We start from the raw sequence: 27,945 nt of genomic DNA on the forward strand, positions 1-27,945 counted from the left end.
TCATAAAGATCTATAGTAGGATGTTTTATTGCTAAAAGAAAAGTGTACTCAAAACTGGATGGATGGAAGAAGTCAATATTGGCGCTAGAGAGTAAACAAATTACTGGAATAATGGAATAAATTAAAATGATTTACCTCATGGAAATGCAAGATTTTAGTTTTGCATTGTCTGTACATAATCAAAATTATAACTAAGATATTATAATTAAGGTTGTACAAGTATTTTGTACTATGAGCCTTTTTCATGTTCATTTATTAAGTAGGCTAAACATTGCTTTAATATTAAGTAATTCAAAAGTAATAAACTGAAAGATAAGATAAACCTTTATTGATCTCTGGTGGGAAATACAGGTGTCATATCAGCAGGTAAGTCAAATGAGTGTCTCTTTAGTCACATTTGAATAAGTCAATAAAACAGAATTGAAATTATTATTTTTATTTTTTGAAATCTTTGGACATGGATATTGGGTGGTTAGGTTTAAAGATTTTGCATTTAGTCCTGCCCAGGCATCACGTCGTGTGGGGCGGTTTGTTATGTGCTGGGTGTATCTACTGTGGACAGTCGGTTTGTTATGTGCTGGGTGGATCTACTGTGGACAGGAGCAAAGTCTTTTGGGCCATAAAGAGCTGCTGTGCTGGCAAAGCTGTTCTTCTTCCTGGTTGACATTCAGGGGCGAAACACCTTAAAGAAGAGTGGCTGCCTGGGGGCTTACACCAGCACGAGGAACAGGGGGGAACAGACCCAAGATAGTAATACTCCCAGGTAAGAGTTCACCTGCTAAAGACAAATGTCCATGTAGAATATTTTTTATGACGAAGGTCGTCGGTGCGATTATATAGCAGGGTACACACAATAGCAACAGTTATTTCCTCTGCTTCGAGATTTAACTTTGCCTTCAAGGGAATTGTGGCTCATTCTGAGCAAATGTGTCATGTAATCTTTCAAATAATGTACGTATGTCAAATCATATTGCCATTAATTTTTAGAACTAATGATGAATGATCTATACACAAGTGCATGAACAGAAACAACTTTGTAGAAAAGGTCAGTACACCTTAAAAATGCTTAAAAGTGTATGGAGTGGACCTAGAGACCGGAATACAGTATGTCATCATGTGAGGTTACTGGAAGAAGATTTTGCACAGCAACCATTGATTAGACAACAGGTGTGCCTGATTTCATAAAATGACGCAATCTCTTTCCAGGCTGGACACAAATCCATCTCAACAATGCTGGCCTTGAGGAAGGTACTGTCAGAATACGATGTTTTCAGAAAATGGGTAACACCATGTGGGTAATAATTATATCTGGAAAGATGTGACACTGTGTGAGCTTGCTTGCTTGTGTTTCAGGGTGATTTTGTGTGGGTGGACTCTGGCATCGGGGTGCCGATTGGGGCAGAGGTCAAGCTGACAGACAGTGGCCAGCTCCAACTGATTGATGATGAAGGGAAGGTGAGTTTCCCTGTGATATCACTGGAATGAATGGAATCCATGATGTTGTTAACCTTCTCACGCAAAGCTAAATCTTGAGTACTCTATTATACTTCGTTGTATGGCGAATAGTTGAAATAGATGATCTACAAGCTCACAACATGTCGCATTGCGGTGCGTTGTGAGCTTGTATCTGCTATTTTCGCTATTAAAAAAAAATCTGGTTGAAAGTGACCCTTTTCGGGTCTGTTTTCACACTTAAATGAACACTCAGTATTGTGATGCTTATCATACTGTACATAACAGGTACACAAAGTCAACAAGCAGCTGCAGGATGTCATGCGACCCATGCACCCCACCTCTGTGCATGGCGTGGACGACATGATCCGACTGGGCGACCTCAACGAGGCCGGTCTGCTCAGGAACCTCCTGGTTCGACACAAAGAGGGCATCATCTATGTACGTTCCTCTCTCTCCGGCTTCATTTCATGTTTTGCTGCCTTGACGAGAGGGGTGCAACAGTTAATCTGTCGAACTAATCGATATAATCGATAATCATTTTGGGACATTTTAACTTTAGCTTTTTTTATTTCCAATTAAAAAAAAGCAAAAATAGCAGATCTACAACTTCTACAAGCTCGCGTTGCCTGTAGATTGGCTATTTTCCCTATTTTCGGGCGACTAATCAATTTAGTCAATGATGAAGAAAATCAATTTGATTTATTTTTTTGTTGTTAAGAAAAGCCAAAACATGCTTATCGATTAATTGAAAAAGTTATCGATAAAACGATAGCTAAGAAAATAATTGATATACGCTGCAGCTATATCCCCCCCCCCATGTCACAACGTCAGTTGAACCGCAATGGAAATAAGCTTTTGGGTATTTTTTGTGTCATCCTTTTGGCCAATATGTGCAATTAGATGTTTGTACTGTACATATTTTGATGTCGATAAACCAACCAACCAACCAAGCCCTACTTGACGAACCGCCTAGTTGTTTTTATGGTGTCTGCAACTTAACTGTTCGTCTATCTCTTTCATTTCTTTCAATTGGCCCCCTTGTCTTTGGACTTTACCCTGCAGTTTATCACAGTGCTGTTTGTCTCCATAGAGACGAATGGGCCTCTGTTGAAAGAGAGAGTCCCGCTGTTCCTCTGCTGCCGCGTCAAAAAGCACGCCAGTGTGTCGCTGGTTATGAATCAGGCCATTTTTGACAGGAAAACGCTGGGGGCAAAGTTTCATTGGGTGCACATATTCTGTTCATTGTTGGGGCAGATATTCAGTTTATTGTTCGTAACTAGCCCGTATGGGAATTTTGTAATCCGATGTGTGTAGTGCGCTAGCGAATCAGAATGCAGGATGACCCCACAGGGGGCCTTGAACAAGCAGGGGGGGGGGGCTTGTTTTGATTCTGTGCTCATAATGTAATTACTTGTTTATTTATGGACTCGTCGGAGTACACACAGACACGCGCTTGTCAGCAGTGCTGTTTGTTGTGACAGATAAACATCCCTCTCTGTGTCCAGACCTACACAGGCTCCATTCTGGTGGCGGTCAACCCTTACCAGCTGCTGCCCATCTACACTGCAGAGCAGGTGCACCTGTACACGGACCGCCGGCTGGGCGAGCTGCCCCCGCATGTGTTCTCCATCGCCGACAGCTGCTTCTTTAACATGCGCCGCCACAAGAGGGACCAGTGCTGTGTCATCAGGTCCTGCTCTTGTCTACTACAGTAGCAGGGCCCACAAGGATGTTTAGATGCTATAGTGCTGCAAAACAACAGTGCCATGAATGTTCAATGTCTTTCTTTATGCTATGAAAGCATTTTGGACGGTTGCATGCAAATTGTGCCAGCTCGTTAAAATATACTTAAGGGGGCATGTACGGGAGGATATTAGATTATCATTTATTTTTTGGGGGTTATACGTTTCACTAACTACAGTAACAGTCAGGCCCAAAATTTGTACCACTAATGTTAAGATTACGAATATTGAGTTATTTAATATACTGTGACCTGACTTCTGTGTAAAAATATGTGTTTCCTTCCCAGTGGAGAGTCGGGAGCAGGAAAGACTGAAAGCACCAAGCTGATGCTGCAGTTCCTGGCTGCTGTGAGCGGCCAGCGCTCCTGGATAGAGCAGCAGATTCTGGAAGCAAACCCCATCTTAGAGGGTAGGCCTACACACTCAACGCCACTGTGAATCACATAGACTAGAGGAAGATGATGTGCATGATATGTGGTTGCTAAAGCATAAGTTATACTTCAACGGCAATAACTCATTTTCAATTGTTTTGTCATAAAATGCCCTTGTTGTTGCCCTTTACTTGCAGCCTTTGGCAACGCCAAAACCATCCGCAATGATAACTCCAGTCGCTTTGGGAAGTACATTGACATCAACTTCACGAAGGGCGGGGCCATCGACGGGGCCCGCATCGAGCAGTACCTGCTGGAGAAGTCCCGTGTTTGTCGTCAGGTAGAAAAGTGGCCTTGCATTGCAATTTATTTACTCTGGAATGTGATTATTAATATGCTTCACATTAAGCTTGAATAGGATGAGTGATATGGAGATATTTTATATTGTGCACGTGCAGGCACCCGAGGAAAGAAACTACCACATCTTTTACTGCATGCTGATGGGCATGTCGGCTGAGCAGAAAAAGATTCTTTCTCTGGGGAACGCAGCTCAATACAACTATCTCACCATGGTACAACACAAACACTTTAACAAAGGAATTGAACACAAAGCCATATCTTAAAACGGATAGATTATAAATGTATACACAAGAGAAATTGTTAAATAAAGTCAAGCGATTGCTTCGTCAGGGTAACTGCACCAGCTGTGAGGGGCGTGATGACATCAAGGAATACGCCCACTTCCGCTCGGCGCTGAAGATCCTGATGTTTACGGAGAATGATTCCTGGGAGATCTCCAAACTGCTCGCTGCTATCCTTCACCTGGGCAACGTGGACTTTGAGGGTCAGTATCTGTACAGCTAAATACATGAATATGTGCTCCAAACCTGGGGTGACAGGGCTTTTCTCTCTCCACCCTCTGGAATGCACTACCCAACCATATCCCTACTCCGTTCCTTCAACCTCCCCCCCGGCCCCCACACACATACTATGTAAAGCGATTTTGAGCACTTAGAAACGTGCATTTCAGGTATTATTATAGTGTATAATAGTGGTTCTCAAACATTTTCATGCCAAGGAAACCCCAAATGTCTTTGGCCACGGACCCCCATCTGAAAAGCTTTTGTGCCAAGGAACCTCATAAAGGAAGATTTGTGTTTTTTGTTGTGATTATTTCTAAATTATTCAATATTTTCCAAATGTTTCGAAAATAGCGAAAATATCAAATATGATTAAAGTGTTTAAACTGTTCCTCATTTTGGTGGGGGGGCCCCTGGAACCACCTCAAGGATCCCCTGGACTTTGAGAACCACTGGTCTACAATAGTTTCTATCTTTATACTCCATAGTTCTTTACTTATTTTGTATGCACAATTCCAGGCACCATTGTAAATAACCTGGAGGGCTGTGGCGTTCTCGAATCAACCCATTTCAACATGGCCAGCCAACTTTTGGAGGTATCCTACAACATAAGAGTTTTACTATGCTATTATCCCGGAGTTTAGATGAGAAGGCATGATTTAATTGTTCTGCTTTTCCCAGGTGGATCCCAAGGGGTTTGAGAAGAATCTGACCAACCGTTCCTTCTTGACCACCAGGGAGAGTGTGACCAAAGCGCTGACCTCTGCTCAGGCCCTGGACGGCAGGGATGCCTTTGTCAAAGTAACAATGATGCTTGAAAAAAAACATAGAAATGAAACATACAGTACCAATGTATTGTAGAGTGCCACATTTATTACATCTCTTTATTTCTGTATGAAAGATTCTGTGGGTACATGAACAGCTACTGTTTCTCCTATGCACATTATCTTACGTATTTCACAAGAAAAAGTTACAAATGAACTTTTTTTTTTGCGATTTCCTCTCTCTCTCTCTCTCTCTGTCTCTCTGTCTCTCTGTCTGTCTGTCTGTCTGTCTGTCTGTCTGTCTGTCTGTGTGATCATTGTTCAGGCCATCTATGGAAGGCTTTTCATCTGGGTGGTGGAGAAGATCAATGCTGCTGTCTTCAAACCCCTTCCTGAAGACTCCAAAGAGGTCCGACATTCAATAGGCTTGCTGGACATCTTCGGCTTTGAGAACTTTGACAAGAACAGGTCTGAACGGTTCACCAAATGTTATATTTCAGCTGTTACTTCACTTGTTACCGCTCTTCAGAGCATCAGTTTAGAGTAGGGGTGTTAGAATAGAGATAATTGATAATATTTTTTTTTTGATAGTTTAATAAAACAATCTATTAATAAGCAATCCCTAATATTATGGGCATGTGATGTCATTATAGCTTCATAAATGTTCAATAAAGTTAAAATAGCTAATCTACAAGCTCACAACGTGTCACCATGCAATGCGTTAAGAATTTGTAGATTAGCTTTTTAAACTATTTTTGCACGACACCATTGCTCGATGTACAAAATAACGCTTAAAGTGGTTAATTTGTTGTTATGCAATTATATATTTTTTACAATACTTTAAATCGTGTTTCTCGATTATTCGATTAATCGAAAAGTAATCAATAGAATAATCGCTGAGGAAAATTATTGATAGTAATGCCCATAGTTGTAAGTTTACTGGAATCTTGTGTGACTGTGTGTTGGGCTGTTTTGCAGCTTTGAGCAGCTGTGCATCAACTACGCCAACGAGCAGTTGCAGCAGTTTTTCGTGCGGCACGTTTTCAAGCTGGAGCAAGAGGAGTACACCCGGGAAAACATTGTGTGGAAACGCATCGACTACAACGACAACCAACGTACGCTGGACGTGCTGGCCAACAAGCCTCTCAACATGCTGGCCCTGATCGATGAGGAGAGCAACTTCCCAAAGGTTACCAGCCTCTCTTGGATGTTTCAAAGCCACCCTATAAAACATATTTTACATTTAGGGGTGCAACTGTTATAAACTAATTGATTTAATCAATTGTAAAAAAAAATATTGAATTTAATAAAATTATATTTTCAATTTTTTCATTTTAAATACAGTAGCAGATCTACAAACGTGTGAATTAAATTTTAGGGTAGATTTTCCCTTTAAGCCTAATTATATTCCATCAAATGACCATATCGTGCAAATGATATACAATATATTCAAGTGCAGAAAGTAAAGGAGCTTAGGAATGTCTTCTTTTGTGTGTCTGTAGGGTACAGACGTCACCATGATGCACAAGATGAACCAGGTCCATGGGAAAGGCAACGTTTACATCCCCCCAAAAAACAACTATGAGACACAGTTTGGAATTCATCACTTTGCTGGAGTGGTCTACTACGAATCAAAAGGTAGTTGGAAAGAAAAGAAAAGACCTTGAAAGAGACAGAGCGAGTCACAATTGTTGAGGCTCACATAATGTCCTGGTTTGTCTTCTGACACCCTCTCGTTGCGGCCCAGGCTTCCTTGAGAAGAACCGTGACGCGCTCAGCTCTGACCTGATCAAGCTGGTGGAGACGTCCGACAGCAAGCTGCTCAAACAGATCTTTCATGACGTGCTCTCCTCCAGCGTGGTGAAGAGCAGCGTCAACCCCAAGATGTTCATCACCACCCCAAAGAGCTCCATGCGAGTCAGTGGAGACTTTTCACCCACAGGCTCATTTATAAGCACTGCTCTTTAGTTTTACGCTAAATTGCATCATACTGTTATTTTTTTAAATAGACAAGGCTTAAAAGAACAAAGTGAAAATCAGAGATTTGCAAATGTTTCGGATGTATATTTAGGTTAACAGTTAATCGAACTAATCAATTTAATCTATTAAAAATAATCGATCATCTAATTAAATAATTTAATATAATTTAATAAAATAATTGATTAATGATAAATGTATCCATATTTTGGGCATGATATTAGAGGCATCGTAAGCACTAGCTTTTCCAACAGTGTGCACAGTGATAGATTGTGTTGTGTTTCTGTTTGTGCTGTAGCAAATGGTTGATGCTAAGAAGCGTGTGCCAACGCTGGCTGGCCAGTTTCGCCAGTCCCTGGACGCTCTGATGAAGACCCTGACAGCGTGCCAGCCTTACTTTGTTCGCTGCATCAAACCCAATGATTTCAAGAAGCCCATGGTAAGGATGGAGGCAACACCAAACCAAACTAAAACCACAAGCTCCCCTGTGTTTGACAAATTGGGTTCATGGGCAGTTGTCTCATATGCCAAAATTAGAATGTCACAATTTATATCGAACAGTTCAAATAATCTTTTTGTCTTTGGTGTCAGCTGTTTGACAGGGAGCTGTGCTTGCGTCAGCTGCGCTACTCTGGGATGATGGAGACCATCCGGATAAGGAAGGCCGGCTATCCCATCCGCTACACCTTCGACGAGTTCCTGGAACGTTACCGGGTCCTGCTGAACACCTCCCTCTGTGATCCCAAAACAGTGAGTCAGGGGGGCTCATGCTTTCACATTCTTCCTTTAATCTCTCACCATGGCTTGCACACAGTGACCGTCCTTTCATCCCAACAGGAGACAAAGGAGCGATGCTGTGAAAGCATCTGTGAGAGCTTGCTCCTCGGGGAGGGCGACTGGAAAACCGGCAAGACCAAGATATTTCTAAAGGTGCTGCCTGATGTTTGTGTGCACATTTGTCTTTTTGATACTTATCTTTATCAAAATATCGTATGTGGCAAATTTAAATTAATGCATGTTTTTATGTTTTTCTATTTACTCTTAGGACTTCCATGACACCATGCTGGAACTGGAACGAATGAAAGAACTGAACAAGAAAGCACTTTTGATACAGAGAGTCCTGAGAGGCTACAAGTTCAGGTATGAGGATTGGCTGTTTTCGATAAATGTTCGCCTATTATGAGTATGACATGCTAGGGTTCTTATGGTTAAAGCCATGTTGTACTTTGGTAGAAGCTTGGGCTGTACAGCTACCTGGACAGGATAACTCCAAATATTGTTGATCATCTTTAGCTGTTAGCTGTTTAGCTGTTTTTGTGGGTGAAAAATATAGAAGTAGTGATTCCATACACTCTCATTGAATGGCGGAACAGGTCTCAACAGCATCACTTACCTTACACTGTGATTGGTGATATGTTGGCAGAATACACTTCAACATAAACATTCGTTTATGTGTAAAAGTGTGATTTTGAGGCCTGTGTGAATGGAGCACAGAAGAAATAGATAAAGATGATCTACAATATTATATGTAATATACAAGATATATAATCAGTATATACTGTATCATGCCCAAGCCAAGGTTCAAGCCAAAGTTCAACATGACATTAATACAAGCTGAGTGTCCTTGAATCATATGGCTTGTCCACTGAAGTTTACATGTTTGATGCCCCTTGTAGGAGAATATTCCTGAGGAAAAAGGCAGCTGCCGTTGTTATTCAGAAAAACTGGAGGGGCCACCGTGGCAGAAAGCTCTACAGAGTGGTGGGTCATCAATGTCCATTTAAATGCACACTTTTACGGTACTGCGAGTGTGACTTGCATTAAACATTGACTCATTACACCTATGAATCCATCCTACAGGTCCAGCTGGGGTTTAATCGACTGCAAGCAACGGTCCGCTCTCGCCAGCTCAAGTACCAGTACGAGAGGGAACGGGAAGCCATCATGGTGCTGCAGACCCGCGCCAGAGCGTTCCTGGCCAGGAAGGAATGGATGCGCAAGAGACACGCCGTCATCCTACTGCAAGCACACACCAGGGGTGCTCTGGCCAGAAGGGCTGTCAAAAAGTTGAAAAGAGATGTATGTTTCAGTTAACGTGACTGTAATCCAGTATTAGCATTTTCCTACTTTGTTTTTCATTTTCCTGGCCTGTTCATTCATAAAGCTGATTGTCCAAGGGGAATGTGAGGAGATACCCGCCCAGTGGTTAAAGCTTTTTACTGGATGTTAATTGGTTCCTTAGATACAGTAGTTGAGAAAATCGAGGAGGAGGCAGCGGAAACTACCAATGAGCAAGACACCGTATCCCCAACTTCTCTGCTGCTGCTTCTAACTTAGTCCCAGGTAGCCAGACGATCAGAGGTCTCTGCCTACGCATGTGTCTGGTAATATCTAAATTCAATGTAGGCGCTAAAACTGGGTGGAAACATTGCAGAACCAATAAAAAAGTCTTTAGGGTGGTCCATCCTATTGGGACAGTATACCAGAATTGGTTTTCAAAGCAGTGGGCTTAGGTTTGTTAGAGGAGATTCTTGCCGATGTGCTAGCTAGCCCATACATTGAACTTAGATTTCCCCAGACATATTGGTAGGCGGAGATCTCTGATCATCTGGCTACGCAAGAATACGTCTAACTGACCTTTTGCCTAATTCAATAAGGTAGAAATATATATATATATATTTTACATGGACTTTTGTATGCTATTACTTTTAGATGTATCTCTCTGCTAAAGAGAAAAGAGAAGAGGAGTTGCTGATTTTGGAGCGACAGAGACGCCTGGAGGAGGTGCTGAGGCAAAAGAAAGAGATGGAGGCCATCAGCCAGGCAGAGAACATTACTGATCAGAAGATGGTGGACGACATGTTTGGCTGGTTGGAGGGCAGTATGGTTGGAGGGCAGGAGGGTCAAGCACCAACAGGATTTGAGGTGAGATACAGTAGCTGCAAGACTGATTTTTATTAACCCACATGATTTTTATGAACCCACATGCCCAGAATAGAGACGCTAGGGTTCAAGTGGTTAAATGCTTGATATTCCATGCCACCATCACAGCATAACGACTTCGTCCATTTCAGGATTTGGAGGGTAGAAGGACGATCACTGAAGACGTGGACCTGGATGACCTCCCCATGGCGGATGATCTTCCAGAGGACGACTATGACGATCTGGACGAGTACACCTTCTCCAAATTTGCCTCCATGGAATTTCAGGGTGCAGCCAGCCCCAACCACATCCGTCAGAGGCTCAGACAGCCCCTCCTCTACCATGAGGACGAGGGAGATGTCCTGGTATGACTCCTTCAGTCATTTTTCCCAGCCACATGGCAGGGTATCAGCTCTGTGTATAACTGTAGTCCCGGGTTTCCAGAAGGTGGCATACCAAGCTTCCTGTTCCGGTTCAGTGTCCCATAGCTTTATTTGTTTGGCTCAGCAGCAGATTTGAACAGGAAACACAAATGGCACCTTTACAGCATGCGTGTGCGCCACCTTCTGGAAACCACTGGGACTACAGCTATGCACAGAGCCTATTGCTATCCCTCTGTCTGTGTGTATGTCTTTCAGTCTGTCTTTGAAGAAAATGACTACAGGTGGGCAGGTTTTCATTAAACTTGTTGGGAATGATCAGTAGATTAACTTTTGGGCCTCAAAGGTAAAGGTCAGGATCAAAATTACATAATTGGCCTTATCTCAGTCATTCAGTCAGCATCAAAAATGTCAATGTAAAAAACAAGTGTATACATTGTGTTTTCACCAGGCATCGCTTACAGTCTGGTGGATCATTCTGAGGTTCACGGGAGACCTTCCTGAGCCCAAGAAGCAGGTCCAGGCGAGGGGTTCCTCCATGGCCGACCGCTCTCTCCCAAAGGAGCTGGTGTCCAGAAAGGACAGGCGTTTCAGTCACATGGTTGGCCTGGACCAGGTGTGTGCACTGGAAACACTAGTTTTATTCATCTATGCAAAGTAAAATCTCCAGTGTTAATTTTACTCTTAAAGTTTTAAATGAACACTTTGGTTGTTGGTCGTTAAATTGTGTTAAATGAACACACAAATGGTTATATTCGTACACTCCCAGAGTTACAAATGGATAAATAATTAGCATTCACGTCATTTTCGCCCTGATGAAGACCTTCCTAGGTCGAAACATGTTGGCTGTTGCCTTTTAATAAATAAAGGCTTTTCCTCCTTTTTACTCCTGAGAGCCAAGATCGTCTGTTGTTTTTTCACATGGATAAATTAACATTTAGGATTTTGTAGTGCTGCAGTTCTGATTATCATACAATTTCTGATTATCAAAACCCTCAAACTGTGAAAACAATTTATTTCGTAGAGGGTGCTGAGGAATAAGAAAGACGCGAACGTCCCTGCAGTCTCCGAGGAGGCACCGCGAAGCAGAAAGGGCTCCACATTCACAGACATGCTGTCGAAAAACAGGAAGGGTTCAGCCATGCCGGAGGAGGTGGTTCTAAACCGCAAGGCCTCCGCCGCCCCGGATGCCAACGTTCGGAGCCGCAAATCCTCCATGTTCTCTGACCTGCTGAGCAGGAATAAAAAAGCAGGCAGCATTCAAGAAAACGGAATCCCAGAATCCCCCTCTCGAGTCAGGAAGCCCTCTATGATCCCGGAAGAGGTGAAACCAAGCTAACAAATACAACGCAATGGCATATCTTATTTTAACGTGACCTTTTCTCCCAAGCAAACCGCCATATCCTCAGATTTTCCCCCAATCATTTGCCTTTTATGATCTCATCCTTTTGTGTATTGTATAATTGCCTTTCAACCAGCTCAGTGGCCTTGTGGTTAGATTGCACGCCCTGAGACTGAGAGGTTTGAGTTCAATCCCCAGGCCGAGTCATCCCACAGACTATAAAAATGGTACCCAATGCCTCACTGCTTGGCACTCAGCATCAACTTATCATCGTTTGCTGTCCACATTTACGCACCACTCCCCTGATCAACTTGCTGTTGTTGATGGTATTTCTTTCAGTCAGATGACCATACTGAGGTGTCCAAACCGCCCACCTTGCAGACCGTGAGTGAAGACAGCGACACCATGATCGGAGAGGGACCCACCCTGGATCGGCCCATGACGTCTCTCGAAAAACTCCACATCATTGTGAGCTACGCCATCGTCAGGCGAGACCTCAGGTAACAGAAAAAATATGATGTGCGTTCACTCCTTTTGGCTTTTCATTTCTTTGATTGATTTATGTATTGTCGATCATCAGTCATATAATCTGGAAACCACAACAATTTAAGACAGCAGATTTCAAGAAAGAGGGTTGTGCAGTGTGAACTGCACAGCAATCTAATCATATCATCAACCTGATCTCTCCCTCTAGAGATGAGATTTACTGTCAGATCTGCAAGCAGCTGCAGGAGAACAACAATCGCAGTAGCTACTCCCGAGGTTGGATCCTCCTGTCGCTCTGTCTGGGTATCTTCCCTCCCACTGAGCGCTTCATAACGGTAAACATGCCACGTAATAGCAGCCATGCTAAGCCACTGATTCAGGATCAGATAGCTGTCAGTTTGATCATCTGTTTGTCTGCTGACTTTTCAGTATCTCCAAAGCTTCCTTCGTTCGGGTCCTTTGGGCTACGGTCCCTACTGTTCTGAAAGGCTGCGGCGCACGGTAATGAATGGAGTGCGAGGGGAGCCTCCCAGCTGGTTAGAGCTACAGGTAAATGTGATTCACACAAGGTGCTCCTGAAGAGTCGCCATTGATATCTCTGAATGTCTCGTAGCAACCTTACCATGTCGATATTCAACCACTTAAAAGGCTGCAACTATCGATTATTTTCTTAGCAATTTTTCAATTGAGTTTTTTATATTGTTTTGTATCAACAAGTTTTATTTTATTTTATTATCAGCCTGATTAACCACTTAAGCCATATTTTATCCTTCGTCATATCGTAGCCGAAAATAGCCGATCTACAAGCTCACAATGCATCGCATCGTGACGTGTTATGAGCTTGTAGTATGCTATTTTCTGTATGTTTTTTTTAATAGATTATTTCATTAAAACCGTTTCTTAAAAAAAATATGTTTTAAATCAATTAGTTCGATTAACAGTTGTTGCATCTCTTGTAGCAATCTTACCGTGTCGATATGTAATGATGTGTCTTACTGATTCATTCCAGGCAACCAAGACCAAGAAACCCATGACTTTGTCTGTGACTCTAATGGACGGCCGCACCATCAGCTTGCCTGCTGACTCTGCGTCCACCTCCAGAGAAATCTCCCAGGTTCTCTCTCAGAAGGTCAAACTCAAAGACAACTTTGGCTTTTCCCTTTACGTGGCCTTGTATGAAAAGGTAAGCAATCGTAGCCATTGGCATGAATGGATAACATGAAATCACCATTGACCTCACAATCAAAATGAATGGGCAGGTGTTAAACTTGAGCCCCTTTAAGCCGTAGTTCTGGCCTAATGATGCAGTCAATAGAAACACGTGGGTCCAGTAGGTCAGTGGTTCACAAACAGTTTCATGTCAAGGACCCCCACATTTTTATGTATTTGGCCACGAACCCCCAACTGAAAATATTATGTGTCAGGGATGGCCATAACTAAGAGAAGATGTGTATAGTTAAAACATTTCAAAATTATTCGATACGATGTGATGCGTTGTGAGCTTTTTTGAAACAGTATAAAATAGGGTCAAAGTGGTTAAATTGTTCCTCCTTTTGCTGGGGACACCCTGGATCAGCCTCAAGGACCCCTGGGGGTCCCCAGACCCCACTTGGAGAACCACTGCAGTAGCTTAACCATTTTTTTCCTCTCGTCTTCCTACGAAGGTGTGGGCTCTGGGCAGCGGTCGGGAGCATGTGATGGATGCCATCTCCCAGTGTGAGCAGGAGGTGAAGAGGAAAGGTGGGCAGGAGCAACACGCTCCCTGGCGTCTGTATTACCGCAAGGAGATCTTCACCCCCTGGCACGACTGCAAAGAAGACAGCATCAGCACAGACCTCATCTACAAGCAGGTCATACGCGGGCTCAAGTTTGGAGAGTACCGGATTGAAAAGGTGGGTTGGAGCGTGGGGTTCAGAGAGTCACTATATGGCTATTTTGTACGACTTGAGAGACAAACATTTCATTCATTTCCAGCCATTCACTGGAGGTGTCTGTCAACCTCTCTGGGGGCATTTCTTTCAGTGTTCCTCTGTCTAGTGGTAGAAGAGGTACTCTGATTTTAAAAAGTCGCAATACCACTATATAACTATTGTTACAAGTAAAGGTCCTATATTAAAAAATGTACTTGAGTAAAAGTACAAAAGTATTAGCATCAAAATATACTTAAAGTGCCAAGCAAAAGTAATAAAAGTTTCACAATTTGTATTTATCTATTTATTTATTTTAGTTATTTGACCTAAGTAACTAGTAAATAAAGCTGTCAAATAATTGTAGTGGAGTAAAAAAGTAAAAAGTGAAAAAGTAAAAAGTGAAAATGCTCAAGTAAAGTAAAAGTACCTCACAACTGTCCTGTACTTGAGTGAATGTACTTAACTTTCCGTCTCTGTCACACAGGAGAACGATCTTATTGAACTCGCTGCAAAACACTTGTACGTCCAACACGGTTCAGACGGCGGCCCGGAAAACGTGAAGGCGGTCGTTCAAGAGTGCATCAGCACCTCTCTGCTGGACGCCAAGTCTGAGGCCAAATGGCTGCAGATGGTCAGCACTGCTCATGCTGAGGTCAGTTACTGTACATAGATGTCCCACTTTAACCACCTGAACCCCAGTGGTCCCTATTCTGGGCAAGTCATAATAGGAAAACATCGGGCAAAAATAGGTGAACAGTCAGTGAAAATAGGTGAGCATTCGGTTGAACATTAGCCGAAAATAGCTAATCTACAAGCTCACAACGTTATGCATTATGAGCTTGTAGATCGGCTATTGTCAGCGAACAGATTTGGTGGAGAGGGATAAAAGCAGGGGACCAAGTATAGACCCCTGGGGGACCCCAGTCAACGAAGTATATAGGGTTTAAGTGGGAACCTATCAAACTGTTGATGGGCATTTCTTATTGATGGTTGTCATAGTCCACAGAAACAATATTCACGATACAATCCATATTTACAGAGAAAAGTCCCCTTTGTCTATTTTGAACATTCTCTGTGTTCGTACAATTCCCACAAGGCTTTTCATAACCATTACATGAACATGTTTCATATTTTCTGACGTCAAGGTCAGAATTCAGCTGTAAACAGAGTATTAGGACAATATAATGACCATCGAGAGTAGCAGCTAAAAACCAGGAAGTATGGGTTGTAGTTTTCACATTCACTGATACGTACAGTCATACAGAAGACTGCTCCGTTTTATGGCTGTTAATGGAACATTAACCCTGCAAGAAATATGTTGTCTGGTGTCCAAAACTGTTACTTTTCAGGAAATGGAAAATAAAACCTGTGTTCCATTGGATCCAATGTAGTTATTATTTAGTCACAAGCTCTCGTTAATACTTTTCATTCCCACGGGCACACTTAACCACTATCAGTTTCACTTTCAAAACATTAAAAACTACTATTTTCAGTACTTGCACTCTCTCGTATGACAAAGTAGGGCATTCATTTACGAAAAAACATACAAAGTTGAAATATGAAATTCTACCGACAGCGACGATATAGAGATAATGTTGGAAATTGTGATTGTGTCCCTTTATCCAGTTACACCCTATACTATGTTGTCCCACAGGAGTCTAAACCTTTTTTCCCTCTACACCAAATCTCTTCGACGTTGTGATGCATTTGTGAGCTTATAGATAGCCTATTTTCGCTGAATGCTCGCCTATTATGACATGCCCAGAATAGGGATGCTAGGGTAGGACAACGATGACTGTGTAGGTCATTCCAATACGTGTCCAGCATCTTTTAGAAAAACAAAACAAAATTAATGTATTGTTCTTTGTATTTGTTACCTCACACAAGGGTTCATATGTCAGTTCAAGGCAGAAGGCATCGTCTGTTAAGGCAGAGGTTGTTGACTACACTCGTCAGAAGTGGCCCATGTTCTTCTCCCGGTTCTTTGAGGTTGCAAAGCTTTCAGGTAAGTCTCAGAGTTTTTCATATTCCATCCTGATTGGCTAAGATTGGCTTCCAAAGTTTGCAGGAGTGCTTCATTTTGAACAAAATGCCTCAAATCATGAACACAGTGTGCGATTTCCGTGAAATTTTGCACGCACATTCCCACTAGGCCGAGGAAGAAATGCCACAAATTTTCAAATCAAATTTACCTATGACTACACTGATCTGTGTAAAACTTTGTATGTGCACTCCCTGGAGGCCAAGAAAAAACCTTTGCCCTGCATTTTTCACATCTGCCTTTTATAGCGCCACCAGGAGGCTGACTTATGTAAAAAAATATATATATTACTCAAATTACGCAAATCGGTACACATGATCTCTATAGTCAAGTGATTTTTCATATTCCATCCTGATTGGCGAATTCCGAACATTGCTGGCCCACAATAACCTACCTGACCTGGTGGAGACCTGTGCACCGAGGAGCACTTTTTTGAGTTAGAAATGTTTTGGTTATCTGTGGTAATTTTTCAAGACAACAGTATAAATATTTGTATACTTAGCAAATATAGTAAAAAACATCCACAAGGCCTTTAACAATGTAGGTGACAGTTATCTACAGCTTAGCAGTGTGATCCGAGCAATTTTCATTTTTATTTAATATAAGGAAGTCAGCCGTGCCATAAAATGCAGTCTGAGAGTATCAATGCAGAGTAAAGTGCAGTTGTAAGTTTTTGCCAAAGTTCCCATAAGCAGATTAAGCACTTCTATTAGGCCGAAGTCAAATTGCCTTAATTACTAATTAAGGCAAATATAATGTATAACTAAGGTAATTCTGATTATACACATTAGTACATGACTTATCTTCTAACAAAGGAAGAACAGAATGTGTTTAAAGGCTGTTATGGGTTGGGTGTTCAAATTCAGGATTCAAAACAATTTAATGTTGAGGAAGCCACTGAGATAATAAAAAATAAAAATCACACCCTGTGTGAAGTGGGCGGTGTCTTGCTAGCTAATCACAATACTGAATGGAGTCAACCAATCATGTACAAAAGATAAATACATTTATTGAAACACTCTTTATGATGGACGAAACCATAACTCGAAAAAAACAAACTTTTGGTTTTTTTCGAGTTATGGTTGCTTATATAGGACTATGCACATGTGTCATGTGACACTGGCCAATCACAGTCCTGAATAGATTGTGATTGGCCAATCACAGCGCAGGATAATTCTACTAATTTCCAAACTTCACTTTCAGGGCCGGTTTCACTGGCCAAAGTATTTAGTACATTTTTCCAAATCTCACTTATAGGGGCGGTTTCACCGCCCAATAATATAGAAAGCAATGCTGACACTTCTGTATTTTGTGTATGCCCTCTGAATATTTTAACCACATAGGCCGTATATCAGTGGCAAGAATCAAAGAGAAACATTGGTCTGCATTCAAATTAACTTTGTGCCATATTTAATTATTTTGATCAATGTAAAAGCTAAAAAATGTTTCATGTTGAATTAGACATTTTCAGTGTGTAGGTGGAGCACTGCGGGAATAAAAACTTCCTTAATCTGAGATGAGGCCCAGCTGGTTTCATTCTGATCTGAAAGTAGTTCTAAACATAACCTGAAACCAGGTTATGACTCAAGTTACAGCAGAATGTCTGGAACTCATAATTCCACTAGAAGACTTATTTACCTTTTGATCAGTAATATACAATGTTATTTATAGGTACAGTATATCACTGGGTTTAAAACTCAAGGAAGGTAGAGAATTAGAGAGTACTTAGCAGTGTCTCTTAATTTCCTGGTTTTCAGTTTTTTCAGTTCAATGCCATTTACTACATATAACCAACAGGGTGAATCCCATTTGACTAAATAGGTCCTTAAACTGCTTTAAGACTGGATACTTCCCAAAACAGGTTTAAAATGTCCACATAATGAATGTCAGCCAGACGTAATGACAACTGGTTATTATTGACAAAGCTATGAAAAGATGTAGCCACAGGTCTATAAATTAGTCTGCATTGATATCCATAAAAAACATCCAATGGTGTTCACGTTTTTGTATGTATCACATGTGTATGTATTGTTGCTACCCATTAAACAGGCTGAAGAAATCTCTTACCTCCATAAAACATTAGCAAATTTAGAATTAAAGACCTCATTATCTCCAAGCTCTTAGATCCTCCACTTCAGGAAACCCTAATTCCTTTGAACATTCAAAGCAAATAGCATTTCACAGATGTATAGATTGGCAGAGTCCCTGATATGCCGTGCTAACCAACCATCCAATTACAGCACCACCTTTCCAACTGCTATATTACGCGCTCTGTTTGTAATCTTCGTCTTTATATGTCATCATTGTCCTAAAAGTAATGACAAGTGATGATACAGCTTGCATGCCTCTTACAGTACATACACCCACACTACAGGCCCTTCAGAGACAATGATTAATTAAAGCTTCCCCACCCCTCAGGCCGAGTCCAGAGTATAAAGAACGCCTCAGCCGTGGGTGGATGACTGGGCCTTTATCGAACATTTATGTTGCAATCAAGTTTCCCCTCTGGGCTGCCTTAAAGGATACATACAACAGGAAGGGAACCCTTATCTTCTAACAGGAATTACATCTCCAGTTTCCCCATGAGGCATGGCTTATTGGGTCTTGTTTACTCAACGGATATTTATTTAACAGGTCCTCCTCTGGCCAAAAACAAATTCATTGCGGCCATTAACTGGACTGGCATCACATTCCTGGACGAGAGAGAGAGGAGACTGCTGGAGCTCTCCTACCCAGAAGTCACTGGGGTCAACACCACGAGGTACGTAAAACTTTGAAAGAGTTGTTACTGCATGTGAGGATATTGTAGCATATTATACCTGATTATACCTCCCAGAAATAGCACATCTATAAGCAACATCGTTGTGTGGCACCGTTATATGATGAAGTACTATGAAGTATAAAATATGACCGAAGGGGTTAATATCTCTGCTCACTCGCCAGGGAGGGGAAAGCCTTCGCCCAGAGCGTCTCCCTCCTGACTCTGAAAGGTGACTTCGTCCTTGGCGGGGCCATGGCCGAAGGCCTGGCCGAGCTGGTGCACATGTTCCTGTGCGGGCTGAGAGAGCGCTCGCAGTACGCCGTGGCCTTAAAGGAAGTCAGCAAGCAAGGTCAGACCACCGGAGAAGCAACGGAGGGGGAAATTCTGTTTGGGATTTATAATGTATTTATACTGGACATATACTTTAATACGATACATGTTTTTGCTCTCACATGGCCTACACAGCTGAATCCATTAACTTTGTATGTTTTGTTAGAGCCGTGCTGGCTGCTCTCTGAGATTCATTGGTCGTTTTTCTCTTTCTGCAGATGACCCCACGTTCCTGAGCTTTAAGAAAGCAGATCTCATCATCCTCATCAAAGATGATGAATATTCCCCCGAACGAGGCTGGCTAAAGGGCAAAAACGACCGCACGGGGAAGATCGGTGCCATACCCAGCGAGGCCGTTTTAGTCCTGCCCACCCTCAGCAAACCCACCAATGAAGTCATGGTACGTACAGAGAGGTTGCTGCGGCATCACATAGCTATTTGCAGAAGAATAACTCTGTGTGTGTGTGCCATTAGCTAAAAATAGCCGATCTACATGCTCACAACACGTCGCAATGTAGCGTGTTGTGAGCTTGTAGATCATCTCTTTTCTGTGAAGACATTTTGTGTGGAGGGAACAAAGGTGGGGGTCAAGGATAGACCGCTGAACGACCCCAGTCAATGAAGTATATAGGATTTAAGTGATTAAATATGGTATGTGCCTCTCTGTTTCAGTGCCTGATCAACCTGTCTCCTGACCAGAGGAAGAATATCATACAAACCTCCCAGAGGGAAACAGGCACCATGGAGAGAGTGGCCCCCGTTACATTGAAGGAGTTCTCACTCGAGAACTTCAGGTACCTGGATAGATTACCTCTGTTTTGCCAAATGGAAATACTGGAGTATCATATCAAGCTATGTCATTTTGCCAGAGCAATATTATTACAGCCCCCACATGAAATGTGAGCCCTAGTCATTTCTATCTGTCTGTCCACAACATTTTTAATTAGTAAAGCTCTGGGGCGACCTGATAGCCGAGTGGTTAGTGCGTATACCACATGTGCTTTAATGGCTGACAGCGAGTCCCTGGTTCGATTCCTGGCCGGCTGAACCATTTGCTGCATGTCTGCCCAGCATGTTTCCCTAGTCTCTGTGTTTCTTGTCTCTCTATACTGTACATGTCAAAGGCTAAACAAAGTCTAGTTAAGCCTGATTTATACTTAGGTGCGCACTGTATCGCTAAAATCAGCAATCTGGTCTTGTCGCCTGACCCAACAGGCAGCCCACTAAGGATGTGAACAGACAGGTGATTTCCAAGAACGCAGCTCCTGAGAGGCTGTGGGTTCACTCCAGAGAGCCGCTCCGACAGCCACTGCTTAAGAGACTACAGACCAGCTCGGATCTAACTCACAAAGCCTGTCAGGCCTTCACTGATATCCTCTGCATATGAACATTATTACTTTTTGATGTTTTTATAGGTAAATGATAAATGTTCTACTCATCCATATAGTGTAATTAATATTCCTATATGTTTTAAAATGATTGTGCAATGCTTACAAAGTCAGAATAGTTTGAATTCCGTGACTGCCGTGTACCAATCCTGAAGTATATGGGAGATTACCCCACCAAGCAGATGCAGAGCTCTCTGGAGCTCACAGACCAGATCTTTGGGCCGGCCACTCAGGATAAGATGCTCAGAGACGAGATCTACTGCCAGATCATGAAGCAGATGACCAGCAATAACAACCGGTACGCTGGCACTATGTGACACACTGTCAATTGTAGTTCACTTAAAATATTCATATTATCTTATGGACTCGGTCATTGTTACGTGTAGAGTAAGAGAAATCAGATTGTACCTTGTTGAGGGAGTGGACTTGGGTTGAAATTCACTGTGTGGAGGAAAAGGTATTTGGCCAATGTCACAACACAAAGACAAGAAAAACACACTTTCCTCTTATTGAAAGGTGAACTGAACTGTATTGTTGTGTTCAAGTCCAGGACTCACAATAGCGTGTGACTTGACTTGGACTAATAGACTGTGACTTGGAGGTTCTTTCACTTGGACTTGAACTTGGACTTTCTAACAGTCAGAGTACAAATTTTATGAATGAATCATCAATACATTCAGAAAGTTCAGCTATTGTGTACTATAATTATTCTAGAGGCTACTACAAGAATTAACTTACTGTATGGTAAATGGTATTATCCGAACACCAATTTAATGGGAAATTATGTATTTTTATTTAATGAAAATTTTGTTCTTTTGTACTTTAGAACGGTGCATTTATTTTCTCATGTACCACGTAAGCTATTGTATTTTGCACTGGCGATTGGCTGGCTTGGACATGGATGGCTTTCTTTTGACTTGTAATTGACTATAACACTGGATTTAGTAGCAGACTGTAGTGCACGTTGGAAAGAAGCCATCCACTCCCCTTCAATTATTTATGTTTACTGTACAGACAGTAGGACAAAAGGTTGAGAGGGACACAAATGGGGCCGACACAAAAGAAAAAGGTTGAATTTTCTAAGCCAACAGGGGGTGCATGTTGTAACAGAAGCACAGGGGGGGGGACAATATTAATTCAGTATGAAGACTCCAGCTATGTCCTACTTCAGCTCATTAACACACCACACACATGTTGAACATATCTCTGTCCCTCCACAGGTTCAGCATGGAGCAGGGCTGGCAGCTGTTGTGGCTGTGTTGCGGACTCTTCCCGCCAAGCCAGGCGCTTCTCAAGCACACTCAGCGCTTCCTCGAGTCACGCCGTCGAGAGCCGATGGCCTCCGACTGCCTGCAGCGGCTGCAAGGCTCACTGAGGTATACAAAGCAACACAGACGCACAAACACACAGAGTCCTATTATGTCACCCAGGCCTGCACACATAGCAGTTAATTTCAGAGCGGTGCATCATGTGAGGGGGGTTTCTCCACAACATCAGTGAATGATTGATGGAGCAGCAAATGCTGCACGAGCACGTCAGCAGCAGCGGGACGGTGCACTCTTCCCTCTCACCACAGCACCACGGCTGCTGAAATAACTCACCGCCATGACTCATGGCCGTGGTGATTTCTTTTGTTTTCAGAAATCACTTTGCATAACAGTGCAGTGTCAAGTTTTTCTCAAACTAATTTAGAGAAATACACAAGTTAACGCAGTTCAGGTGCATTAATGGTATGATCTGTCTAAAACTGTGGTGTCTCGGGGGGTTAGGATGGAGCCCAGGAAACTTCCGCCACACCAGGTGGAGGTGGATGCCATCAAACTGAACAGCACCCAGATCTTCCACAAAATTCACTTTCCCAACGACACAGATGAGGTACAGTCACGACGTCATGAAATCAAGTTTCAGGGCAGCTGCCAGGTCAAATACGCTTCCAAGTACTGACAAAAAGTCCCCTTAAAGAGATTGTGCCGTTTGCTTGTTTTTATGGTATCGCGTCCCTCCTAAGATCTTCGAGGTGGCCACCAGCACCAAGATCAGAGAGCTCATCCAGACCATCACCAGGAAACTCGATCTGGTTTCAGCAGACGGCTACAGCATCTTTGTCAAAACACCAGACAAGGTCATCCATTAATCATCATCATCTTGTGATTCAAGACGTTTTTTTCACAGTTCATAGCCTTGGAGCTGGATCATAATGTTAATGCCATCCTGGGTTGTAAACAATTTTGCCATTGTGCTCCTTGTAGGTTCTGAGTCTGAATGATCCAGACTACTTCTTTGATAGTCTGAGACAGATCACTGACTGGTCCCAGAGAGCCAAGAGGGGGAAAGATGGTGAGATTAGAATTATCTAACTGGAGTGCCATTGTTACTCACCACGGCTTGGAGCGCTGACCTTTAACAAACGTGTGTGTGTGTGTGTGTGTGTGTGTGTGTGTGTGTGTGTGTGTGTGTGTGTGTGTGTGTGTGTGTGTGTGTGTGTGTGTGTGTGTGTGTGTGTGTGTGTGTGTGTGTGTGTGTGTGTGTGTGTGTGTGTGTGTGTGTGTGTGTGTGTGTGTGTGTGTGTGTGTGTGTGTGTCCACAGGTGTGGCAGTAAGCGCGCCTTCTTACAAAGTATACTTCATGAGGAAGCTGTGGTTGAATGTTTTCCCTGGAAGAGATCTGGAGGCTGATCTAATCTTCCATTACCCTCAGGTACACTCAGTTTATCAATGACGTCACATTGTCTTACAGTACAAGGTTTAAGAACATACAGTGTGAGGAACAATTCTTAGTGGATCATCTAAGGCGTTTTTTCCTTTGGTACATGGCAAACACCTTTTTTAATTATTATTTTGAATACGTGTAACGTATGTTTTGTTGAAAAAGTCTTATATTGCATGACAATAATTGAAAATATATTTTCTTTATTGAAAATGCATTAAGTGACAAAACATAAATTAGCCTTAAAGGCCCAAATGCATGGTCTAAACTTTAACAAATGGATAGCCCCAACAACAAAATCATTAACAGGAATGTAGACAGTTGATTGACTGAGTTTTAACAGGACTAACAGTAAACAACACAAAGATTAGTTTTGAACCTTATTTTGTGTATTTTGGTGCTGTAATAGTTAATTACAGCACCAACTTAAGTTTAAGTTGGTCATATTTGTGAACAGTGTAGTAAAACAGATATATTTTGATTTATGATGATGATTTGACAATGTATGTTAAAGTAATACTAGGTAACTTTTTCAACAAAACTAAAGTGAAATTGTATATCTTTTGTGAGTGGCAAAAGTTTGTATATTTTCTATTGAACGGTGATAGGGGTGTCTTTCCCGCGAAAATGACGTCATGTAGCCGGAAAACGGAAGCGGAAATGCACCGGTTTCCTGTTTGGCCAGGAACTACCGCACCGGTTTCCTATTTGGCCAGGAACTACCGCGCTAATAACAAAAGGGAAACTCACGCTGATTTTAAGAGATTGTATGATTTGAAGATCGAAAAACAACAGAAAAAGAAAAAACAGCTCACGGTAACTAAAGCTCCACTGGCTAAGAGAAACGATCCACAGATCGTATAAAACAATTAAAAGAACGCTTTTTGAAACGCTTCCGGTGAAAACAAATGGAATTCTGGGTAACAGAGGAATAACAGAACGGCCTGCAGTGACGGTAATGACCAGCAGAGGCTGCTAAAAATCTTTATTTGTGGACCTGCACTGTATAACTTTAATGTAACCCTCATTCATAGCCTTTAAGTCAGTGGTTCTCAAAGTGGGGTCGAGGGACCCTCAGGGTTCCTTGAGGGGGTTCCAAATGGACCCTTATACAGGTTTGTAACTCTGATAGTTATGGGTCCTTGGAATTAAAACTTTTGAGAGTCACTGCTATAAGTTGTTTCTTCATCTCACATCTGTGTTCACCAGGAGCTGCCTAAGTACCTGAGAGGCTATCACGTCTGCTCCAAGGAGGACATGGTCAAACTGGGCGCCCTGCTCTTCAGGATCAAGTCCAACAACGACAAGAGCCAGTTTGTCATGATTCCCAAGATACTGAAGGAGCTGGTCCCCAACGACCAGCTGAAAGCCATGTCTGAGAACGAGTGGAAGAAGGTAAAGATTCTATGGGCCTGATCAGACATGATGCGTTTTATGACCTGGAGGGCCACCTTTTGTTATTGTTATGAATGTGAGTGAAGCTTTTTACTTAGAGGAAGTGCCCTGGGTTAGGGTTGCAGCACACATCATTGCTGTTTTTCCCCCCAAATGTTGAGAAACTGCATGGTCTATTTCCCACCTAAAATGGTGGACAGTATAGGTGAAATAGATATAGTTTCCAGACAAGCTGCCATCGTTCTTTTAGCACAGCGACTTGACAAGGTGATTATCTGGTTGCCTCACAACATCTTGAATTAAAATTGGCTTAAGGGAGGACAAAATTGGACCCCTGCAGTTCTAAATTGCCATCTGCGCCCTTGGTGTTGTCTAACCTCAATGTCGTCATGGCGTCAGGTGCAAACAAATCAGTCAGCTCCATATATGGGCACAAAAGGGGGCATGCCCATATATGGGCATATACTGATGACATTAGCGATCTCAATGGGCATAAAAGGGATAAGGACTGACAGATACAGAGATCTCCATATATGGGCATATTGGTCGGATCGGTGGTGCGACGTAGGTGTGAGAGCCGAACATCTAGTTAAGAGAAAAGGGCATTATGGGTATTTTTCTTTGGAATGAGCTGCCTCTGTGTGTCAGGCAGTCTCAATCTAAACTGTCCTATAAAAACAGTGTGAAAACACTGTTATGGAAAAAGCTACAGGCTAGTCATGCACTTTAATTTGTGTTTGTGTGGTTTAATGTTAGGAATTTTGGGCAGTTTTCAGTGGTTTTCATGTGTCACGTGCGTAATTTAATTGTGCTATGTAATTTATTGGACTATTTATTTTATTTATGTTGCAGAACCACATTGGAAACAAGTCTTTCATTACGCTTTTATGTGTTCAGCCTGGGTTTAAGTTATATTGTGATTACTTGTATTTCTTTTACCAAACTTAAATCAAATCAAATCAAAGGGCGCTGCAAACTGCTCTGCTTTGCAGACTGCACAAACAAAGGCAGCGTGACGCATCCTGCATTTTGCAGCCTACAGAACACGTCCTGTCCGATCTGGCTTTATAAGACAAATTCATGCTTCGTCGCACGACGCATTATGAGTTTGTAGGTCTGCTATTTGCAACGCGAGGCAGCGTCGAAAGACTAAGTAGAAATCGGGCTTAAGGCTTGTTTTGTCTCCCTGACAAATTTTACATTCAGCAGGATCCCTTGATTTGCATATATGAACAACAACAGCAACTTTCCATCCTTTGTTTTCGGTTTCAAGTCAATGACTGCACTGTAGGCTATGGGTCAGAAGTTCACTCAAAGTAATAAGAATGCTCTTTATGAGATGAGAACATTATACACTACCTCAAAAGCGGATGTTGAATACTTATGTTTCCGATTTCTATATTTATTTCCGAAATAGCGTTTTTGTAACCACATTTCTATATATTCATTCCCAGAACATCGTTGCCGCTTATAACAAACAGCCTGACATGACGGTTGAGGAAACCATGGTCGCATTCTTGAAGGTGGTTTGTCGGTGGCCAACGTTTGGCTGTGCATTCTTTGAAGTAAAGGTAAGGCCTGATTTATATTTAGTTGTGCACAGGTGAATTGCACCATAAATAGCAGATCTACAAGCTCAATACGCATCACAGCATGACACATTGTGAGCTTGTAGATTTTCTATTTTCAGTGCAAGACACAATGCGCACCAAGTATAAATCATACATAAGGACCAAGATGAGTACACCATCTGTCTCTCTCTCTCTCTCTCTCTCTCTCTCTCTCTCTCTCTCTCTCTCTCTCTCTCTCTCTCTCTCTCTCTCTCTCTAATACATAAACATTTATGACGACTGATTTTCTTCTTCGGCAGCAAACTTCAGACCCTAAGTTCCCCGACATTGTACGAATCTCTATCGGCAAGCAAGGATTCATAGTCATCCACCCTAAAACCAAGGTAAGAGCTTCCCATATTCTATTCAACATCCTAATGGATATGTTTTCATTATGAGTAATAATAGAGGGCAGAAATGATGCATGGCTCCTAGGCATCATGGCTAGTGCATGGGGTCAAATTCATGCCGACTACCATGAAGAATGGTGTTTGATTCATGTCAAAGTGAAGAAATTATGCACAGCTTCTTTTTCTCCTGCAGGAGGTGTTGGCCACTCACCCCTTCAACCGCATTGCTAACTGGTGCAGTGGCAGCACCTACTTCCATATGACAGTGGGCAATTTAGTCCAAGGGAACAAATTCCTCTGCGAAACGTCACTGGTAAGACATTTTCATTTTCTACTGAATCTGTCAAGCAGGGTTTGAATTTTGTTTTGGTCTGTAAAGAGGGGACTGTTCTGTTAAAGTATGTTCTTAATTTCTCTCTGTCTTCATTTAAAAAGGGCTACAAGATGGATGACCTCATAACATCCTATGTCAACATGTTCCTCAAGGAGAGAAAAACCGGGGCCCAGCGCGTCAACATTTGAGCCTCAGATTAAATAGCATGGACATATAAGTATACTGAAATACTGTAATTGGACTATAAACAAGCCTGGACCAGCCAAGGCTATAGCTCCAACTGCAAAGGCTTGCAAACTTGAAAAAGAGTTAATATATATTTTGTAGAAAGGTCCTTTAATACATCACATGAAAAGGGATAAAGAATTGCCCACGGTCATAGATATTGCCCACTGCTTGTCCCATATTCTCACTAAAAGTGTCCATCTCTGTGTCTCAACTCATTAAATCAGTCCACCTCCTATGCTCATTTACGCTACTGTTTCCAATAACCTTTAATCAGGCACCCTTCTGCTTCTGTAGTCTCGCGGGCGTTCCTCTAATCTCGCTCCACTCCGAATGGAGGTCTGCAGAAACTCTCATTGCAAACAGTGGATATGGAATGAGCGAGCAGCTCACTTGCTGCACAGATACGTACATTATTTGTTTTGATTTAAAGTATACTTATATGCACTACACAGTACAAATTGTATGATGTGATATTATGATAAGATTCTTGCGTTTTCTTAAAACAATTGTGGGTCTTTAACTAACATGATAAGCCCTATAAGGCATTTAAATAAAAATGTACACTGAGGTTCTCCAAAAGATGGAGCCTAATG

The 27,945-nt window shown here is 42.2% G+C and overlaps 1 protein-coding gene across 1 annotated transcript; it reads left to right on the forward strand.

Annotated features, from left to right (window-relative positions):
- Positions 1-1,758: 1,758 nt before the first annotated feature.
- Positions 1,759-27,712, forward strand: myo7ba (myosin VIIBa). Its single transcript, XM_080431054.1, has 45 exons — positions 1,759-1,893; positions 2,961-3,145; positions 3,485-3,606; positions 3,766-3,908; positions 4,027-4,140; positions 4,259-4,412; positions 4,948-5,024; positions 5,110-5,229; positions 5,518-5,660; positions 6,171-6,381; positions 6,695-6,830; positions 6,940-7,109; positions 7,468-7,608; positions 7,761-7,919; positions 8,007-8,099; positions 8,215-8,309; positions 8,846-8,930; positions 9,030-9,248; positions 9,882-10,094; positions 10,244-10,456; positions 10,923-11,087; positions 11,496-11,795; positions 12,153-12,313; positions 12,508-12,634; positions 12,729-12,848; positions 13,309-13,482; positions 13,964-14,191; positions 14,694-14,861; positions 16,097-16,214; positions 18,885-19,011; positions 19,194-19,360; positions 19,560-19,741; positions 20,014-20,135; positions 20,557-20,722; positions 20,885-21,027; positions 21,950-22,105; positions 22,499-22,604; positions 22,738-22,851; positions 22,979-23,066; positions 23,326-23,426; positions 24,645-24,830; positions 26,285-26,401; positions 26,701-26,784; positions 26,984-27,103; positions 27,226-27,712. The coding sequence occupies exons 1-45, from the start codon at positions 1,774-1,776 to the stop codon at positions 27,310-27,312; spliced, it is 6,540 nt and encodes a 2,179-aa protein (XP_080287180.1). The 5' UTR covers positions 1,759-1,773; the 3' UTR covers positions 27,313-27,712.
- Positions 27,713-27,945: the final 233 nt, after the last annotated feature.

Source organism: Gymnoscopelus braueri, assembly GCF_963280865.1.
Source record: "Gymnoscopelus braueri genome assembly, chromosome: 6".
Lineage (NCBI taxonomy): Eukaryota > Metazoa > Chordata > Actinopteri > Myctophiformes > Myctophidae > Gymnoscopelus > Gymnoscopelus braueri.

Bases quoted from the DNA above. Each gene is read 5' to 3' on its own strand.
- myo7ba (XM_080431054.1), top strand. From the start codon at position 1,774: ATGCGACCCATGCACCCCACCTCTGTGCATGGCGTGGACGACATGATC. The intron at 10,095-10,243 runs GTGAGATACAGT...CGTCCATTTCAG, and splicing joins AAGCACCAACAGGATTTGAG to GATTTGGAGGGTAGAAGGAC. The intron at 11,796-12,152 runs GTGAAACCAAGC...TATTTCTTTCAG, and splicing joins CCTCTATGATCCCGGAAGAG to TCAGATGACCATACTGAGGT.